The 17699-nt window shown below is 34.1% G+C and overlaps 1 protein-coding gene across 1 annotated transcript; it reads left to right on the top strand.

Annotated features, from left to right (window-relative positions):
* On the top strand, positions 4241-12330 carry LOC109353817 (ADP-ribosylation factor-like protein 5). The gene is made up of 3 exons (XM_019596178.1): positions 4241-4282; positions 4803-4921; positions 12012-12330. The coding sequence occupies exons 1-3, from the start codon at positions 4241-4243 to the stop codon at positions 12328-12330; spliced, it is 480 nt and encodes a 159-aa protein (XP_019451723.1).

The following is a 17699-nucleotide window of genomic DNA, read 5'->3' on the forward strand; positions in this document are numbered from 1 at the left end:
ACACACACACCACAAGTTGGGGCACATATACTTAGGAGAGCCAACTTGGTGTGTATATTTTTATATATAGCTGGTCCCAAAGCTTTTGCTAAAGCATCAGCAAGTTGTAAATGAGTAGGAACAGGGAGAAGTTTAATCAAACCTTGGCTGCATTTTTCTCTAATTGTATGACAATCTATCTCAATATGTTTAGTCCTTTCTTGAAAAACATGATTAGAAGCAAGATAAATAGCAGATTGATTATCACAATAAAGTAAAGTAGGCATAGAGTAATTGTATTGTAAATATTCAAGGATATAATTGAGCCAAGTAATCTCATAAGTTGTTAAGGCTAAGGCCTTGTACTCAGCTTCACAAGAACTTCGAGTGACAGTTCTTTGTTTCTTGGATTTCCAAGAAACCAGGGAATTACCTAGGTAGATGTAGTATCCATTAACTAATCTCCTAATGTCTCGGCAGGAGGCCCAATCACTATCATTGTATGCTTTTAGCTGCACAACAGAGTCAGTGGGAAAGAATAACCCAAGGGTAGGGGTTCCTTTCATATATTTAAGAATCTTCATGGCAACAATGTGATGTAAACTTGTAAGACAAGCCATAAACTGAGCTAATTGATTGACACAGAAGGTGATATCAGGTCTAGTGTTGGTTAAGTAGATTAACCTTCCAATTAATCTCCTATAAGCATGAGGATCATCAAAGGGATTATTGTTATCTTGATGAATGTGGGCTCCAGGAATCATAGGGGTAGTGGATGGTTTGCATCCAATCATTCCTGGATCAGATATTATTTCTAAGGCATATCTTCTTTGATTCATAGAAATGTCAGCCTTACTTTTAGCAATCTCAAAGCCTAGAAAGTATTTTAAGTCACCTAAGTCTTTGGACTTGAATGTTTTATCTAGGATCTGTTTGAGTTCATTTGTCTCATCAATGTTATTGCCAGTTAGGATGATATCATCCACATATACCAAAACAGCGGTGATTAAACCTTTGGAAGACCATTTGATGAATAATGAGTGATCACCTCTAGACCTGTGGTAGCCATGTTTAATGAGAAAATTGGAGAGCTTGGCAAACCATTTTATGCTGGCTTGCTTAAGCCCATATATAGATTTTTGAAGTTTGTAGACTTTATTGGCTTGAGTGTTGTTCAATCCAGGGGGTATGGTCATATAGACTTGCTCATGCAAGTCTCCATGTAAGAAGGCATTGTTCACATCTAATTGCTTGATGTTCCAATCATGTATGGATGCCAAAGCTAAAACAAGTCGAACATTAGAAATTTTGGCAACATGGGATAAGGTTTCAAGATAATCCACTCCCTCAGTTTGATTATATCCCTTAGCAACTAATTTAGCTTTATGTCTCTCAATACTTCCATCAGCGTTGTACTTAATCTTAAAAACCCATTTACATCCTATGGTAGACTTATCCTTAGGAAGGTTAGTTACAATCCAGGTGTTGTTCTGTTGCAAGGCAGATAACTCCTTATTAATGGCATCCTACCATTGAGGGAACTTAATAGCTTGAAAGTAAGTCTTTGGTCCTATGTTTGTGGTTAATGAGAGAATTCTAGCCTTATAATTGTGTGAGAGCTTATCATACCTTAGATAAGAGGATAAAGGGTATTTAGTGAGGGAGGTAGGAATGTTGGTTTTATTAAGAAGAGCACAATGATAATCCTGGAGATAGGAGGGTGTCTTACTTACCCTGCTACTCCTTCTAAGGTTATGGTTTTCAGAGTGTCTAGGTGATTGATTATCTATCTCCTTACTGTTGTTGCCTAAGTTATATTTGTTTTCGAGGGGATGATGTACATTGTCAACAAAGATAAGAGGATTGATCAAAACATCCTCATATGATTCTTTGTTTATCTTAGAGCTGGACATATCTTGAGGAACATAAGGGAATACTCTTTCATAAAAGATGACATTTCTATTTACTTCTATGGCTTTAGTGGATAGGTTGAGCATAACATATCCCTTTACTCCTTCCTTATGGCCTAAAAACAGAGATTTGTTCGATCTGGGATCAAATTTGTTCCTAGAATGGTTGTGTGTTCCAACATAGCATAGGCATCCAAATACCTTAAGAAGGTGTATGTTGGGTTGTTTCTTAAACAAAGCTTCATGAGGAGTTCTATTGTTAATAACAGAAGTATGCAAAATATTGATTATATGAGCAGAATGTCTTAAAGCAAATGACCAATAGATATTAGGGAGTTTACTTTGTATTATCAGACCTCTAGCTACATTCAAAAGGTGTTGATGTTTTCTCTCAACTATTCCATTCTGTTGAGGAGTATAAGTGCATGAGGTTTGATGCATAATTCCTTTACTAGCATAGAAGGGTTTCATGTTAAATTCAGGGTCATTGTCACTCCTAACAATCTTAACTCTAATGCCAAGTTGGTTTTCCATCATTAAGATAAAATCTTGCAAGCTTGTGGAGGTCTCAGCCTTAGACCTCATTAGATATACCTAGGTATATCTGCTAAAATCATCAACAATTGTCAAAAAATATTTGTGCCCTTGGATAGAGGCCACAGTAAAAGGGCCCCATATATTAACATGTATCAATTCTAAATTGTGTGAAGAGTGAGTGTTACTTAAAGGAAAAGGTAATTTTCTTTGTTTGGCTTGATGACAAACATCACATATGTCATCTTTATTGTAGCTAACAGAAGGAAAGATGTTCTTTACTTTATCCATACAATTGTGTGATGTATGTCCTAGTCTAAAATGACATACATTTGAATCAGTTATAGAAGTAGAAAGGTTTACATGATGTAAGCACTTAGAAACTTTCAAGACATATAGACCATTAATGGACTTAGTTGAACCAATCATCCTCCAGGGCTTCTTCTCTTGGATTTCACAAGAGTTACCATCAAAGGATAATACATATTTGTAATTTAAAGCTAGTTTAGATACAGATATCAAATTATATGAAAATTTAGGCAAGTACAAAACATTGTGAATCAAAAGCTTAGGGAGAAGTGAAACTGTCCCAGAGATGTTGGCTACTACCTGATTTCCATTAGGCAACTTTACCCTAATAGGTTTTATCTCTTTATAAGAAGAAAAATTGGTTAAACTTGAACTTATATGGTCTGTAGCACCACTGTCCAGTATCCAATTGACAAAAGAATTTATATGATCAGGATTACCTGTTATTTGATTGTTATGGCTAGTAGATGTGGCTTATAGAACACTGGAACTGATAGTGGTAGGATCATTCTGACCTGATTTATTTGCTTCCTCATTAGGTTGACTCATCATGTTTATCAACCTATGATATTGTTATTTGTTCAATCCATAGATGTGGCCATTTTGATCTATTTGTTGTCCTAATCCCTCATCTTCCAGCCTTGAACTTACAATTGAGAGAACTTGGTCATTCTTCCCAAAGTTAGCTGGAAATCCATGTAGTTTATAGCATGTCCCCACTGTATGTCCATTCCTCTTGCAGTGAGTGCAGAATTTTCCACTGCTTGAACTCTTGCTCCATGACCCTCTTCCCGAGGTGTTGGAATTGCCCCTTCCTGATCCATTCTGCATAAAGGATCTTTGTGGACCTTGACCTCTTCCTGAATAGTTTCCTTTTCTCCAATTGTTTGAGACAGCAATGGCTTTAGACTCCAATTCTTGGCCATACATCTGCCTTTCTTGGTGAATGATCAAGGCAAATACCATACTCCACCATAAGAATCATTAAGCCCTCTAAGAAATATTGTGACTCTATCTTCTATCCTATGATTTCTTACATCATAAGTTACATCACCACAACATGGAACCTCACATCTGCACTTTGGCATTGGCCTAAAGTTATCTAGTTCATCCCAAAGACTCTTCAACTCTGTGAAATAGTTTGAAACATTGAGTTCTCCTTGTGTGAAGTTGGTGATTGTTTTCTGCAATTATGCAATCTTGAAAAGGTTTCCTTGAGAGAACCTTTCACGTAGTTCATCCCATATTTCATAGGCTTTATCGATCCATATGACACTTTGTGCAATTAAGGGTGTCACTGACCTTGTAATCAATGAGATCACAATGTTGTTGGCTCTTTCCTAAACTCTAAAGATTGGATCAGTCTTTGTAGGCATCTTGACTGATCCATCAACAAAAGGTGATTTTTGTTTTGATATGAGGCTCATCCTCATTGCCCTTTCCCATTGGTGATAGTTTTCACCATTCAGAGGAGGTGAGACCAAGGCACTTGCAAGGTTTTCTAAAGGATGTACATGATAAGAAGAATCAGGATCTTGGGTTGGATTCAGGTAGGTATGTGTGACATTGGCATTAGAGGATGTGTCAATCGTCATGATGAATGTAGCAGAGCTCTGATACCATCAAAGAAAAGATGAATCGGAGAATGAAAAACAATACTTCTTCTTGATTGAGAAGTTCTTGCATAACGAAAGAAATGGGAATAAATGGAATGCTTTCACACTTTTATTAGAATTAAACTTGATGATTATACAAAGATGAAAAAGCTAAACTTATAGGCAAGAGAACTTACAACAACTTATTAACAAACTTGCCTAACTAATCAACTAACTAATTAGCACATGTTACATATGTTAAACATGATGAAAATCACTAAAACAATGATAGCTTGGGCTGCAAGTAATGGAAAGGCCATTAATCTTAAGCCCTTAATTCTGCCTGGGATGTTATGCCTAGCCTGAACTTTGGTTTGATAAGTACCTTGAGTGGCCCTGCCTTTATGGGAGGCTTGAGTGGCATGTTGTGTGCCTAAGACATATTTGACCTGGTGTTGATGTGCCCTGGTCTGAGTCTGGTGCATCTGATGCGCCCTGCCCAGATGTTGGTGCATCTGATGTGCACTGGTCTAGTGCTGGTGCACCTGATGCGCCTTGGCTTGGTGCTGATGCACCTCATGTGTCTGGCCTGGTGTATCTGATTTGGCTCGGTCAGTGATGGTGCATCAACTGTCTTGGCAGTGTGGTTATTATCCCTAATCATGGACAATCCCTACTTAGGCTTGGCTGCAACATCATTTATCTTACCTAACAAGGCATCATTATGCTTAGGCAAATTGCACACAATGTTGTTAATGGTGTGATCAAGAGAAGAGTTGGGATTATGATCATTATTTAATTTTGATACTGCACACCAAAACTGGCACCTTATCCCATATAACTATTATCCATAATCAGTATAACAACACTTGACATCTAACCTATCTTTTCCATCACCTTACACCTTATTAGTCTTCCATCACCTTAAACCTAATCAGTCCCTCATCATCATAAACACTAGAGTTCTTTATTGTAGTGCATTCTACCACCTACATTCATCACCTTAAACCCAATCAGACACTAGATTTAGAAATCTTGGCTCAATTACACAAGACGACCGAAAAATTGACGGAGATGTGAACCATATGATTCAACCAGGTAGGATGAATGGCAGAGTGCTTCAAGTGTCATTTGTGATATAAAGGCATCATTCAAACATAAGGGAAATTTTATTACACGACTATAAGACCCGTAATATTATATAAGACTGAATGTTAGACGATAAAATGTTACCAAGAGAGTAGACTCCATGTAAAAGATACGAGAATATTGTTGTGTTGGATGAGCAGACATAATAGATAAAATATGATCAATGATGAATGCATTAGGGATAAATTTTGAGGGACAAGGATTTTTTGTCCTAGAATTTTCCTGCCTTCAACTTCCTATTCAATCAAACTTCACAAAATAATATTAAAATATTAATTTCTATTTATATGATTTTTCTTTTAAATTAATTGAGGTTTTCTAATTGGCTTGGGACACAAAGTGAGACATGAATGAGAACATGTGATCCACATCCAATTTGGAGTATGTAACTCCTATTGTAAAAAAGATGTTAGAGTCACGCCTTAGGTGATTTGGACATGTACAGATGAGACTGATAGAAGTCTTCATAAGAATAATAGATCAAATAGAGGCTAGTCCAATTCCTAGAAGAAAAAGGAGACTAAGAAAACATAATTAATGATATAACATTATGAAGTCGTTCATCCCCATATAACCAACCTTAAAGGTTGGTTGTTGTTCTTGTTGTGGTGGTATTTTAGGGTTTAATATGTTGATGTTGCATCCAACTAGCATTTAATGTCATCTTGTGCGATTTACCATTTTCTATGTAATGTACTTTTGTTACTGAGCACATGAGTAATGTAAAGGACCTGAATGGTGAATATACATGAGGGCCTATTTCTTCTTAATCTTTCATTGGTCTAATAAAAGTTATTATATCCTAAAAAACACCTCATTTAAGGAAATAATCAACCACAAACAGTTTCATCAGTAATCATGCTTAGTTTTCCTAAGTACCCAAACAACATAAAACATAAAGAAAGTACTACTCAAGTAGTCTCTGCTTCTGACTATTGCATGGAGATGTTCTTATGAAAGTACCCATACTCTATTTTGATGTTATTTTCTTTCACTACGCTTGAGTTGTCGTTCAACAACGCTTATTTTAGATATATAACAGTGCTTTCATGTGCTTTTTGTTTGACCGTAGTAGTATATGGTCATCATTAACAGCGCTTCACAAATGTTGTTGTATTGATTATATACCACAATGCAACACATAAAGAACATTGTCATATAGTGAATCAATACAACAGCGCCTCGTCCACAAAGCGCTGTCATATAGTCTTAAATAAACAGCGCATTTTAAGATCTTATTTAAAGCGCTTGTTGTTGCGCTGTTGAAGTTCATATACTTAACAGCGCAATAACAGAAACACTACGTCAGATATCATAATAAACAATGGTCATTCAACAACGCAATTTTGAAAGACTCTATTCAAAATGAGGCGGAAGAACATCAACAACGCATAATAAAGCAGGCGCTGTTAATTTGTGTAACTTCAACAGCGCATTCTTGACAATGCACTGTTGAACATCAATAATGTTAGCGCTGGATTGAATAATTTATTTTTAACAGCACATTTGATAGAAAGCGTTGTTGTTGAGAATATATGCAACAACGCATATTTAAGGAAGCAATGTTGAAGATGACATAGTAATCACGCTTGCTTAATTATGCGTTGTTGATGTTTTACAACTTTTTAAGCGTCCAAGAAATTATTGGTGGAATAGTAATCGTCTCGTCGTTTGTTGAAATATTAATGGTTGAGTGGTTATGCATTTCTTGGTTGTCGAAATATTAATGGTTGAGTGGTTATACGTTTCTTGGTTTATTGAAATATTAATGGTTGATTGGTTATACGTCTCTTCATTTGTTGAAATATTAATGGGTGCTCATCTATAAATATTGTGATTCACCCAATGTTCTAATTCATCATTAAGTTAAGATTCTAAGAGTATGTGTTTCTATAAGAGTATGTTCATGAAGATATGAGGAAGAAAGCACAAAGTAGTAAAAAAAGAGTAATACTTCAAAGAGTGAAAAAGAGAAAAAGCACCCAGATTTGTATAGAGGATTCGAGGAAAAATTGTGTTTTTGTTTCACAATCATGTCAAGGAGGTCTTTAACAACTTTTGATTTTGCAAAAGGACCCAGATTTCAGAAGGAAGGTTGTCATACAAGATTTGCATTAGATGAAGGTTTAATTTGTAAAGTATTGAGTTCATTGAGCTCTTTCAATTTTTTCAGTTCATTGAAATCTTTTGATTTTAAAAACGAACCCCAATTTCAGAAGGAAAGTGGCTATCATACAAGATTTGCATGAGATGAAGATTTAGTTGATTGATCTCTTTCATTTGCAATTGAAAGGAAATAAAAGGAAAAGGGGAATGAATTATTTAGTTCATTTAGCTCTATCAATTTTTATTGATCTCTTTCAATTATTTTCCTTCATCATCTACAGCAATTCCTAAAATTCCTTGATTTCCTTCATTTGATTTTCATGGAAAAATGACCCAGATTTTAAAAGGAAATCAATGAACTATTGTACAAGATTTGTGTAGATGAGTAGAGGAAAAAATTATGGACAAGATTATTTCCTCTACTACCAAATCATTTAGTTCATTATATTCGCATGTATCATATCATTTAGTTCATTATAATGTATTTTGCCTCTCTGAATGAATAATAAAACAAGATTTGTGTATCGACGATGGAGAAAAGCATTTGATGGAAACAATGAAGAAGGTCGTGCTCCTTTGCCGTTGATAGGTGACCAATTATTTCAAAAGCTAAAGAGTTTGAATACTAACTTTGGTAAACCTTTTGTAAAAGAAATTGTCACAAAACATAGAACCTTTTCTTGCCGCTTCTTAAACTTCCTCATTGTCAATAACACCATCCTTGTTCTTATGGACATCCACCCATAGAACATCGAGTTGTACTCCATGTGGAATCCTAGGTGTATCGCTTTTGTTCTCCAACTAACAAAACATAACCAATAATGTACAAATTAACAATACTTACAATTCTTTCCTCGATTCCTCTATACCCCGCTCGAGAAGCTCGATATGGATATATAGGCTTGGATGTCCTCTTGCGGGTTTCATTACTTAATTTCTGAAACAATAAACAAAATTAATATCAACAATCATATACAAAAGCATATATTCAAAAGTCAATACAAAGATTATGATTTAACCAATAAAGACTCGTCCTGTGTGCGTAGGGTGACAAAAGTCTTCCAATCCTCTTCATCAACGATATTTGCCTATTTAGTTGGAGGTTTTAGGTTGACATTGCCATCAATATCTCTGAGTAATTTTCCGGCATTAGTTCAGAATTGTGGGAGAGCCTTGCCAACCGATTTAAGGATATAATCTTTATGCTCCTCATCAACATCAAACGTTGTCCGAAATAAAAACACATATACATTATATATTGCATGCATATACGTACATTGCATGTAAATGTAACACACATACTTACATTGCATGAAAACACAAAAACTGAAAAAATAAACTTACTCTTATGTCATTCCAAATACGCTCCTTCTCGGTATTCTCTACATCACTCCATTTCTTGATTGTTAGCTTTAGATTCTGCCTAACAACAACACCAATGTAGCTTACCAATGTGTTGTCACCCTTCTTGTTTAATGGTTGGCCTTTAGAGTTCCATTGAACTTCTATTTTCACATCCTCGCTTCTTGACTGAATGACATTCTTCATTGAATTCAGTCCACGTGGAGGTCGTTTTCGAGAAACGAGTTGCTAGTCTTGTGGAGTCGGGGTAGCTTCGTCACCATTGTGAGATACATGATCGCCACTTTGGTAAGCCATTGATGAAGTATTTTCAGTTTATGAGAGTTTATGAGAGTATGAGAGTTTGCTGAGAGTGTGAGAATTTATTTTCGAGTAAGTTTGAGAGCGTAGAGGAAACGATTCATGTTTTAAATATTTAAACTGTAGTAACCATTTAACAGCGCATATTAACGATAGCGTTGTTGTATTGACCTCTTAAACAACGCATATTAACGGTAGCACTGTTGTATTGACATCTTCAACAACACATATTAACGATGGCGTTGTTATTGTGTATCCAACTGTACACTACTCATTTTATGAACACGACCTCTTCCATAGCGCATATTTAACGTAGCGTTGTTGTATCAACATCTTCAACAGTGCATATTAAGGAGTGCGTTGTTGTTGAGTATCCAATTGTTTACTACTTATTTTCATTAACACATCAACAGCGCTACCGAGATGTAGCGTTGTTGATTAGAATCTAATTGACAGCGTTATCTGAATTATGTGATGTTGAATAGAATCTAATTGACAGCGCAATCGTAATTATGCATTGTTAAACTGAACTCATTTTCCAAATTAACAGCGTATTCATAATTATGTGTTGTTAAATTAACATTTTACATAACTAGAAAATATTTATACAACATGAATTTACTTAAATTAATATGAAGTTGTCATGAAGTAGATTATTTATTTATTGTGTTTATTAATAGGGAATAGTGCAAAAATATTAAAGAGAATAATCATCAAAGTAATTAACAAAAAACGGAAATTAACATCCAAAATAATTGTTTTATTATTCATTAAGAGAGGCAAAACACATTATAATGAACTAAATGATTGGGTACATGCGAATATAATGAACTATATGATTTGGAAGAAGAGGAAATAATCTTGTCCACAATTTGTTCATCGACTCCTCTACACAAATCTTGTACAACGGTTCATTGATTTCCTTTTAAAATCTGGGTCCTTTTGCCATGAAGGAAATCAATGAACTTAAGGAATTGCTACCGATGATTAAAGAAAAATAATTGAAAGAGATCAATAAAAATTGAAAGAGTTCAATGAACTAAATAAGTCATTCCCCTTTTCCTTTTATTTACTGTCAATTGCAAATCTCCATCTCACGCAAATCTTGTATGAGAGTCACCTTCCTTCTGAAACAGATACACAATTTTTTCCTCGACTCCTCTATACAAATCTGGGTGTTTTTTTCTTTTTCTCTCGTTGCAGTATTGAACCACTCAATCATTAATATTTCAACAAACGAAGAGACGCATTTACTACTTCACCATTAATTTCTCGGACACTTAAAAAGCCGTAAAATTAGAACATTGAGTGAACCACAATATTTATAGATGAGCAACCATTGATATTTCAACAAATGAAGAGGCGTATAATCACTCAACCATTAATATTTCAACAACCAAGAAACGCATAACCACTCAATCATTAATATTTTAACAACCAAGAAACGTATAATCACTCAACCATTAATATTTCAACAAACAAAGAGACGCATTACTTCTCTACCATTAATTTCTCGAACGCTTAAAAAGTCGTAAAACATCAACAGCATATACTTAAGCAAGCGCGGTTACTACGTCATCTTCAACAACATTTCCTTAAATATGCGTTGTTGCATACCTATCAAATGCGCCGTTAAAAATAAATCATTCAAGTCAGCGCTAACGTTACTGATGTTCAACAGCGCATTGTCAAGAATGCGTTGTTGAAGTTACACAAATTGACAGCGCCTGTTTTATTATGCGTTGTTGATGTTCTTCCGCCTCATTTTTAACAGCGTTGTTCAAAATTCCGTTGTTGAATGGTCGATGTTTATTACGATATTTGGCATACTGTTTTCACAATTTGTATTTATATTGCAAGAGATGTTCTTATGATACCATTGTTTCCAGCAGTTAGATTAAACACAAAATGCCTACCAATCAAAGATGTATCTCTGAACGTTCATTTATTTATGCTAAGTTTAGATTTATGGAGTGATCACTTTAGTGCTGGAGTAGAGTAATAAAAAGAAAGGAGTTCAACCTTTGTTGTGTGTGCTTTTTGAGGTGGGTCAATGCGTGTATCAAAATACTCTCTCATTTCTTGTCTCGGTCAATTAGGTTGTCATATCAATTAAAAATCATAAATCATTGCAAAGTTATTTCACAAACTTGTAATATTGATTTTTTTATTGACATGACACAACCTAATTGGCTAGGTCTAGAAATGAGACAACATGTTGAGACTCTAATCCTATTTTGATGACATTAGGAGAAAGTAAAGAGGATAGCCATGTAATTGCTGTTGAACTTCTAAGATATACATGAAAATTGTGTTTTGAAGATGGTTAGGTCAGACTCAACATTGTCCGGGCATTGTTCAGTTCTTGTGTCATGTCTCTATGCTTGACTATTGATTCTCTATAGCTCAACCACCTCTTTTCTGGTCTTACATAAAACATATTTTTTAGAGAACAAAATAGCATCAACTGATTCATGTATGTGACTTATTCTTGCAGTTTTTACTTTGGAGAGGGGGAGGGACTAGTTTATAACATTTGTTACAACCATGTTTGTACTTTAATTCTTCAGGTTTTGCATAGGGCAGACATTTTTTAACCTTTCTCCAAGTCCTTTGCTTTCTAATTCTTTTTTCCCTTCTTTTGAAGGGCTGGATCTGGTTATAAGAACAATCCACACATGTTTTTAAAGTCCATTTTTATAGAATATTTCCAATCTTTACTATTGTGCAGGATGTATAGCTCATTCCACTGTTTCATCCATTTCAGGTCTGGGATGTACCGAGGAACTCATGCAGTAATTGCAGTGACAGAGAGCAGTGATAGAGCTAAGATCTCTATTATGAAGGATGAACTTTTCAGGTTGCTGAGGCATGAACAATTACGAACATCTGTCATTCTTGTCTTTGCTAATAAACAAGATATAAAGGATGCTATGACTCTTGCTGAGATCATTGATGCACTATCTCTTCATAGCATCAAGGATCATGATTGGCATATACAAGCTTGTAGTGCCCTCTCAGGAGAAGGGCTTTATAATGGTCTTGGGTGGATTTCCCAGCAAGTAACTGGAAAAGTACAAACGTGATGTTACGTTCATGGGAAAATGTAATGAGGTTCATTTTACATGTATTGAATTTATGTGATGAGTCACAAAAATATATGTATTATTTATAAACAAATTTGTATATTGTATCAGTTTCAATGTGCAATGGAGATTGAAACCCTTACCTTTTTCCACAAGCTTCACTGTAAAAAATAATCCAACATGACTATCATTAACAAGGGACTGGTAATTATCATTTCACAATTAAGCTGTTATCTGAAACATAAAAGCTATGTATTTGCTATGTATTTTTCATTATTATAAAAGTCAGATTGAAAATACACAGGAAAAAAAGGCATCAGATAACCGTAGCAGAAAGCAGTACAAAAGGCCTAAAGAGTTTAATCGACAGAATAGTGAAAATATGAGCATAATAACATTGAAACTTAAAAGACAATGTTTACACCCATATAATTGAGAAAGCCACTTTTATTAAGGATATTCTGAAAGCAGAACCAAAAAAATCCATATATCAGTTAACTTGATGCCTGATTATATCATGAATGCATGAAATGGACAATTTCGTTCATAGCTGGCAAATCTGCGAATAAAAGTATCACCAGAAGTTCCAGTAAACCTTCTTCAGGAAATAACCTAATGGAAGAAGGTATGTTGAACATATACACTAAGCCAACTATCTTAATTGCAACTATACCTACACTGAGTAAGACTAGTCAAATTTCCCAAGAAATTCATCTGATTGATGGAACTTAATTTCCAGCTATATATTAAGGTGGCCTAGTGTTCCCTAACTTTTGGTCTTTGTACAATTTTATGGCCACCTAATTAATTCTTGCCAAGTCATTTTGTTTTATAATAACTTTCAATAATCGTGAATTCCAAGAATACTTATTCTGTAGGTATGGTTGTAACCTGAGAAAAAATCTTTAATATAAACTTAAATGATGGTGAGATACTTTATATGTTTAAAAATACATAATATATATTAAAGATGATGAATATTATTATTATATATAGTCAAGATTTTTCATGTCATATCATCAACAATAATATAGATAAAACTAGAGCGGAATCATATATTAATATATTCATAGAGAATATGGTGAATGGACCTTATATCAATCTTCGCACCATGTATCCATCGAACTCCATGTCATTTGTCATTGTATGTAAATGCATGTTCATAGTAGAACATGGTTATTTGACCTTCAAATTGTAACCATCATTAGCTTTACTTTCTCCTCTAAAGAGAATCTTATTTTGGTAAAAGTTGTGATTCATATTATGTTCAGGTGTTAGTCTACAATTGATTGGGGATCATTACCCCATATATATTTATAAAAAGTGCATAATCTTTCATGAAGGGTGATACTGCTTTATTTTCTTATTTCAATTTGGCTTATTATAAAATAGAAATAAGACTTTTGGTATCTACACAATAATTTTTATGACAATTAAGTCTATAGTCATAAACCTTACTTAAATTATATCATTTTAATTTGATTATTTAAAATAATGACCTTAAAAACACTTACATTACATGTGTGATCCAAAATTTCTTACACAATGGTGAAAGACACATTGATGGAAATCAAGGGTAGTTAAAATGGAATACATTTGTCTTAAATGAAAACAGAGGTGTATAAAGTTCAGCAGGACTCAGCTCCTTCAAGTTGTACAGGTGAATATAATTCACATTTCTTGTTAAAATAGGTGAGATTATGTAATTGTTAATTGATGAACATTATAGTTAATTGATTAGTTGTGATTTTTCCTTATTGAAGCAATATATAAGGATTAAGATTGAGGTCCATTTTTTCTCTCTTTCATCTATAATGGTTAGTTAAGCTTCTGTGAAGATAAATTGTTAAGCTTTGAATGAAGTTATTTTTGCATATGGTGGTTAAGCGTCATTGTCGCTTCGCATTATGATTTCAAGATAGAGAGATGAAGATTTGCTTACAAGTAAGAGGAGATATTAGAGTATATATGATGTTCAACATAATCATTTCAATCTTAGAATGTCTGATACAATCTAGCTTGCGGGAATGTTAGAATAAGTGACTATAAGAATTAATTAATTAACTACAATGTTAATCGATTAACTCTTACACAGTTAATCAATTAACTACAATATTTGTCAACAAACTCTTACAGAATCTTACATAATCTAACATTTCTCAGTATAAAAATATGATAATATGTTATCTTTTCCCCATCGCAATGGTCACAACGATCATAATCATAATACCTATAACCCTAATCAATGACAATTTAAAATACTGAATCCAAAGAACATTCGAATTGTCCATAGTTTTCGAAGAAATAAAAAACAGTGAAAGAAAAACTGTTGAAAACCCACACTAGCTTAGGGGTCAAGCATAATACACTTGAGAAAACACTCACCCAGTCAACTAGGAAACCTACAGACCAAACAAAAGGAGCGCTAAAGATAGCCAATTCAAAATTTACTTCTTCAATTAAACTAATTTCCTAATCTAATATTATTATATACTAACTCATTTTTTTAGGTTCGAGCTTGTCGGTATTATACTAACTCTTTTTTATCAGCAAATAATTGATTAAATTAAAGGTACCAGAGATACAAGAAATTACATGAAAAGAAGTTGAATCGGAGATTATATAAATGCATCCAATGACTATTCTAGCTAGGAATAGTATAACACTTTCTATGGGTTACAGTCCCATTTAGCGTATGATATTATAATTTTTCATTTGCCCTTAAATCTATAGTCATGGTTTTACTTTCACGGTCTCTGGGAGTTGCTGGATAGTCGCCTTATTAGAATTGAAAATGATATTATTTCTATCAATTGACATTGTTCATTTGTTCTAGATGATTAATGCATGATTCAACTGGACCCTATATATCCAAGCTATTCTTACATTCAATGGCTTAATTTTGAAGGATTTGTTCTCCCACTTTCTGGACAGGAATAATTATTTATATATCACAACCATTGTCCAGCTATTTCAATAAGAATATGCCAGGCATGCACGTATACCTGATCATACAAGTGTAACTTCTTAATAGTTTAAGGCCCTTACACCATTATTGAATCTGAATCTTATAGTAGTTGTTTTCTTTTCTTCTGTTATTATCGTATCTCAGTTGACAGAAAATTTAATATATTTATTGCATCTGGCCCTGGGAAAACATATTTAAATTCCTATACATTGCATGTACCAAACTTGCTATTGAATTAGCTGGTTCCATGCATGAAACTTGATTTTATGGTGATAATATTAATGGAAAATTAAGTTTAAATGGCATTTCTTGAAGTTTGTAAAATATAAATCTATATACATGTTTAATCTTAAAGTTATACAACTAATAGTCTACAGCTTTTAAACTATATATTATACAATTATACAACCCCTTCATTTGCTAACATATTTGTATTTGTACAAATACTTTACCTCATATCTTAACAAGTGCGAAACGATTATGAAAATTGGTTTTACATACTCGGAAGATGTCAATTTAATTTTCTAAAAATAATTCGTAAACTGTGAGGTTGAAGCTAATAATTGTAAGGGAAAATATAGCTTGAAGTATAGATACATAAAATACATTATATGCGCAGAGGGGGTGATTTTGTTTTATTTTTCATGAACCTTTATCTAATTGTATTTTAATCTAGGTAGTCCTATTTCATATACATGTGTAAATTTTGTTAGATTTGAGAAAGAATAGAAGGTTGTGAAGAGAAGAGAGTAAGAGAGAAAAGATATCAATGAATATACATCTTATTACTCATAAAGAAGAGTGCATGCCATTTATAGTAGGCAATCAAACCAACTAACAAAACAGAATTTCAAAAACATACCAAAACTGGAAAGTGTTAGTTAAACACAAACTAACTCTTAACCAATACAACTCAATCTATTAACTACTCAATCATAACTTGGATTACAACTTATTTCCAACACTCTCCCTTAAGCCAAGAGATTGCAGCATGACATGCCCATTCTTTTCTTCAAACTGTCGAATCTTCCAACCTTCAATGGCTTAGTAAATGCATCAGCAAGTTGTAATTCTGTCTTACAATACACCAACTTGAGTCTTTCTTTGTTTACAAGATCTCTTAGAAAGTGGAATCTGATCTCTATATGTTTGCTCCTACCATGACTTACTGGATTTTTTGCCAAGCTAATAGCAGATACATTGTCAATTCTTAACTGCAGAGGATTCCTTAGCTTGATCTTCATTTCTCTCATCAATTCTTCAAGCCAAATTGCTTGACAGGCAGCATAACATCCTGATATATACTCTGCTTCACAGCTAGAGAGAGTAATCACTGGCTGCTTCTTAGAACACCAAGAGATTGGTGCATTGTTTAACAAGAATAGATAACCTGATGTACTCTTTCTTTCAACAAGATCTCCTCCATAATCAGAGTCTGCATACCCTGCTAATTCCAGTTCTGAATTCTGTGTTCCTACTGGAAATAAGATGCCATGATCAAGTGAGCCTTTGACATATCTTAGAATCCTCTTAGCTGCTAACATATGAGATTTTCTTGGTCTGCACATGAACCTGCTAACTAGACCAACACTATAGGATAGGTCTGGTCTGGTGTTGCACAAGTACCTCAGGGATCCAACAATCTGCTTGAATAGAGTTTCATCCACTTCTTCACCATCTTCATCCTTTGTTAGTTTTATGTTTGCTTCAACTGGATTTGTCACTGAGTTGCAAACATTCATATTGAATCTTTGTAGCAAGTCATTAGCATATTTTCTTTGATGCATCAGTAGACCAGTAGGAGTGTAGGAGAATTTCATTCCTAGAAAGTAGCTCAATTTGCCCAGATCTGTCATTTCGAATTCTGATTCCATGATCCTTTTGAATTCTTCAATCTTCTTCAGGTTTGATCCAGTGATGAGGAGGTCATCTACATATAAGCATAGTATCAATAGGTCTCCTCCACCATTGTCTTTCACATATACTCCATATTCTACTTCACATTTTCTAAATTTGAGCTTGAACAAGAATGAGTCAATTCTCATGTTCCATGCCCTTGGAGCTTGTTTCAAACCATATAGTGCCTTCCTTAGCTTATAGACTTTATCCTCCTTTCCTCTCACAATGAATCCAGGAGGTTGTTGCACATATACCTCTTCTTCTAAGGGACCATGTAGAAATGCAGACTTCACATCTAGTTGGAACATTGGCCAATTCTTTGCACAAGCAATCCCTACCACCAATCTTATGGTGTCAATTCTGGCCACTGGAGCAAACACTTATGTATAATCAAGACCTTCCTTTTGTAGAAATCATTTTGCCACTAGTCTTGCTTTATGTTTTGATATGCTTCCATCATGGTTGAGTTTCTGTTTAAAAACCCATTTTACTCCAATCTGAT

This window comes from Lupinus angustifolius, chromosome LG08, assembly GCF_001865875.1.
Source record: "Lupinus angustifolius cultivar Tanjil chromosome LG08, LupAngTanjil_v1.0, whole genome shotgun sequence".
Classification (NCBI taxonomy): Eukaryota; Viridiplantae; Streptophyta; class Magnoliopsida; order Fabales; family Fabaceae; genus Lupinus; species Lupinus angustifolius.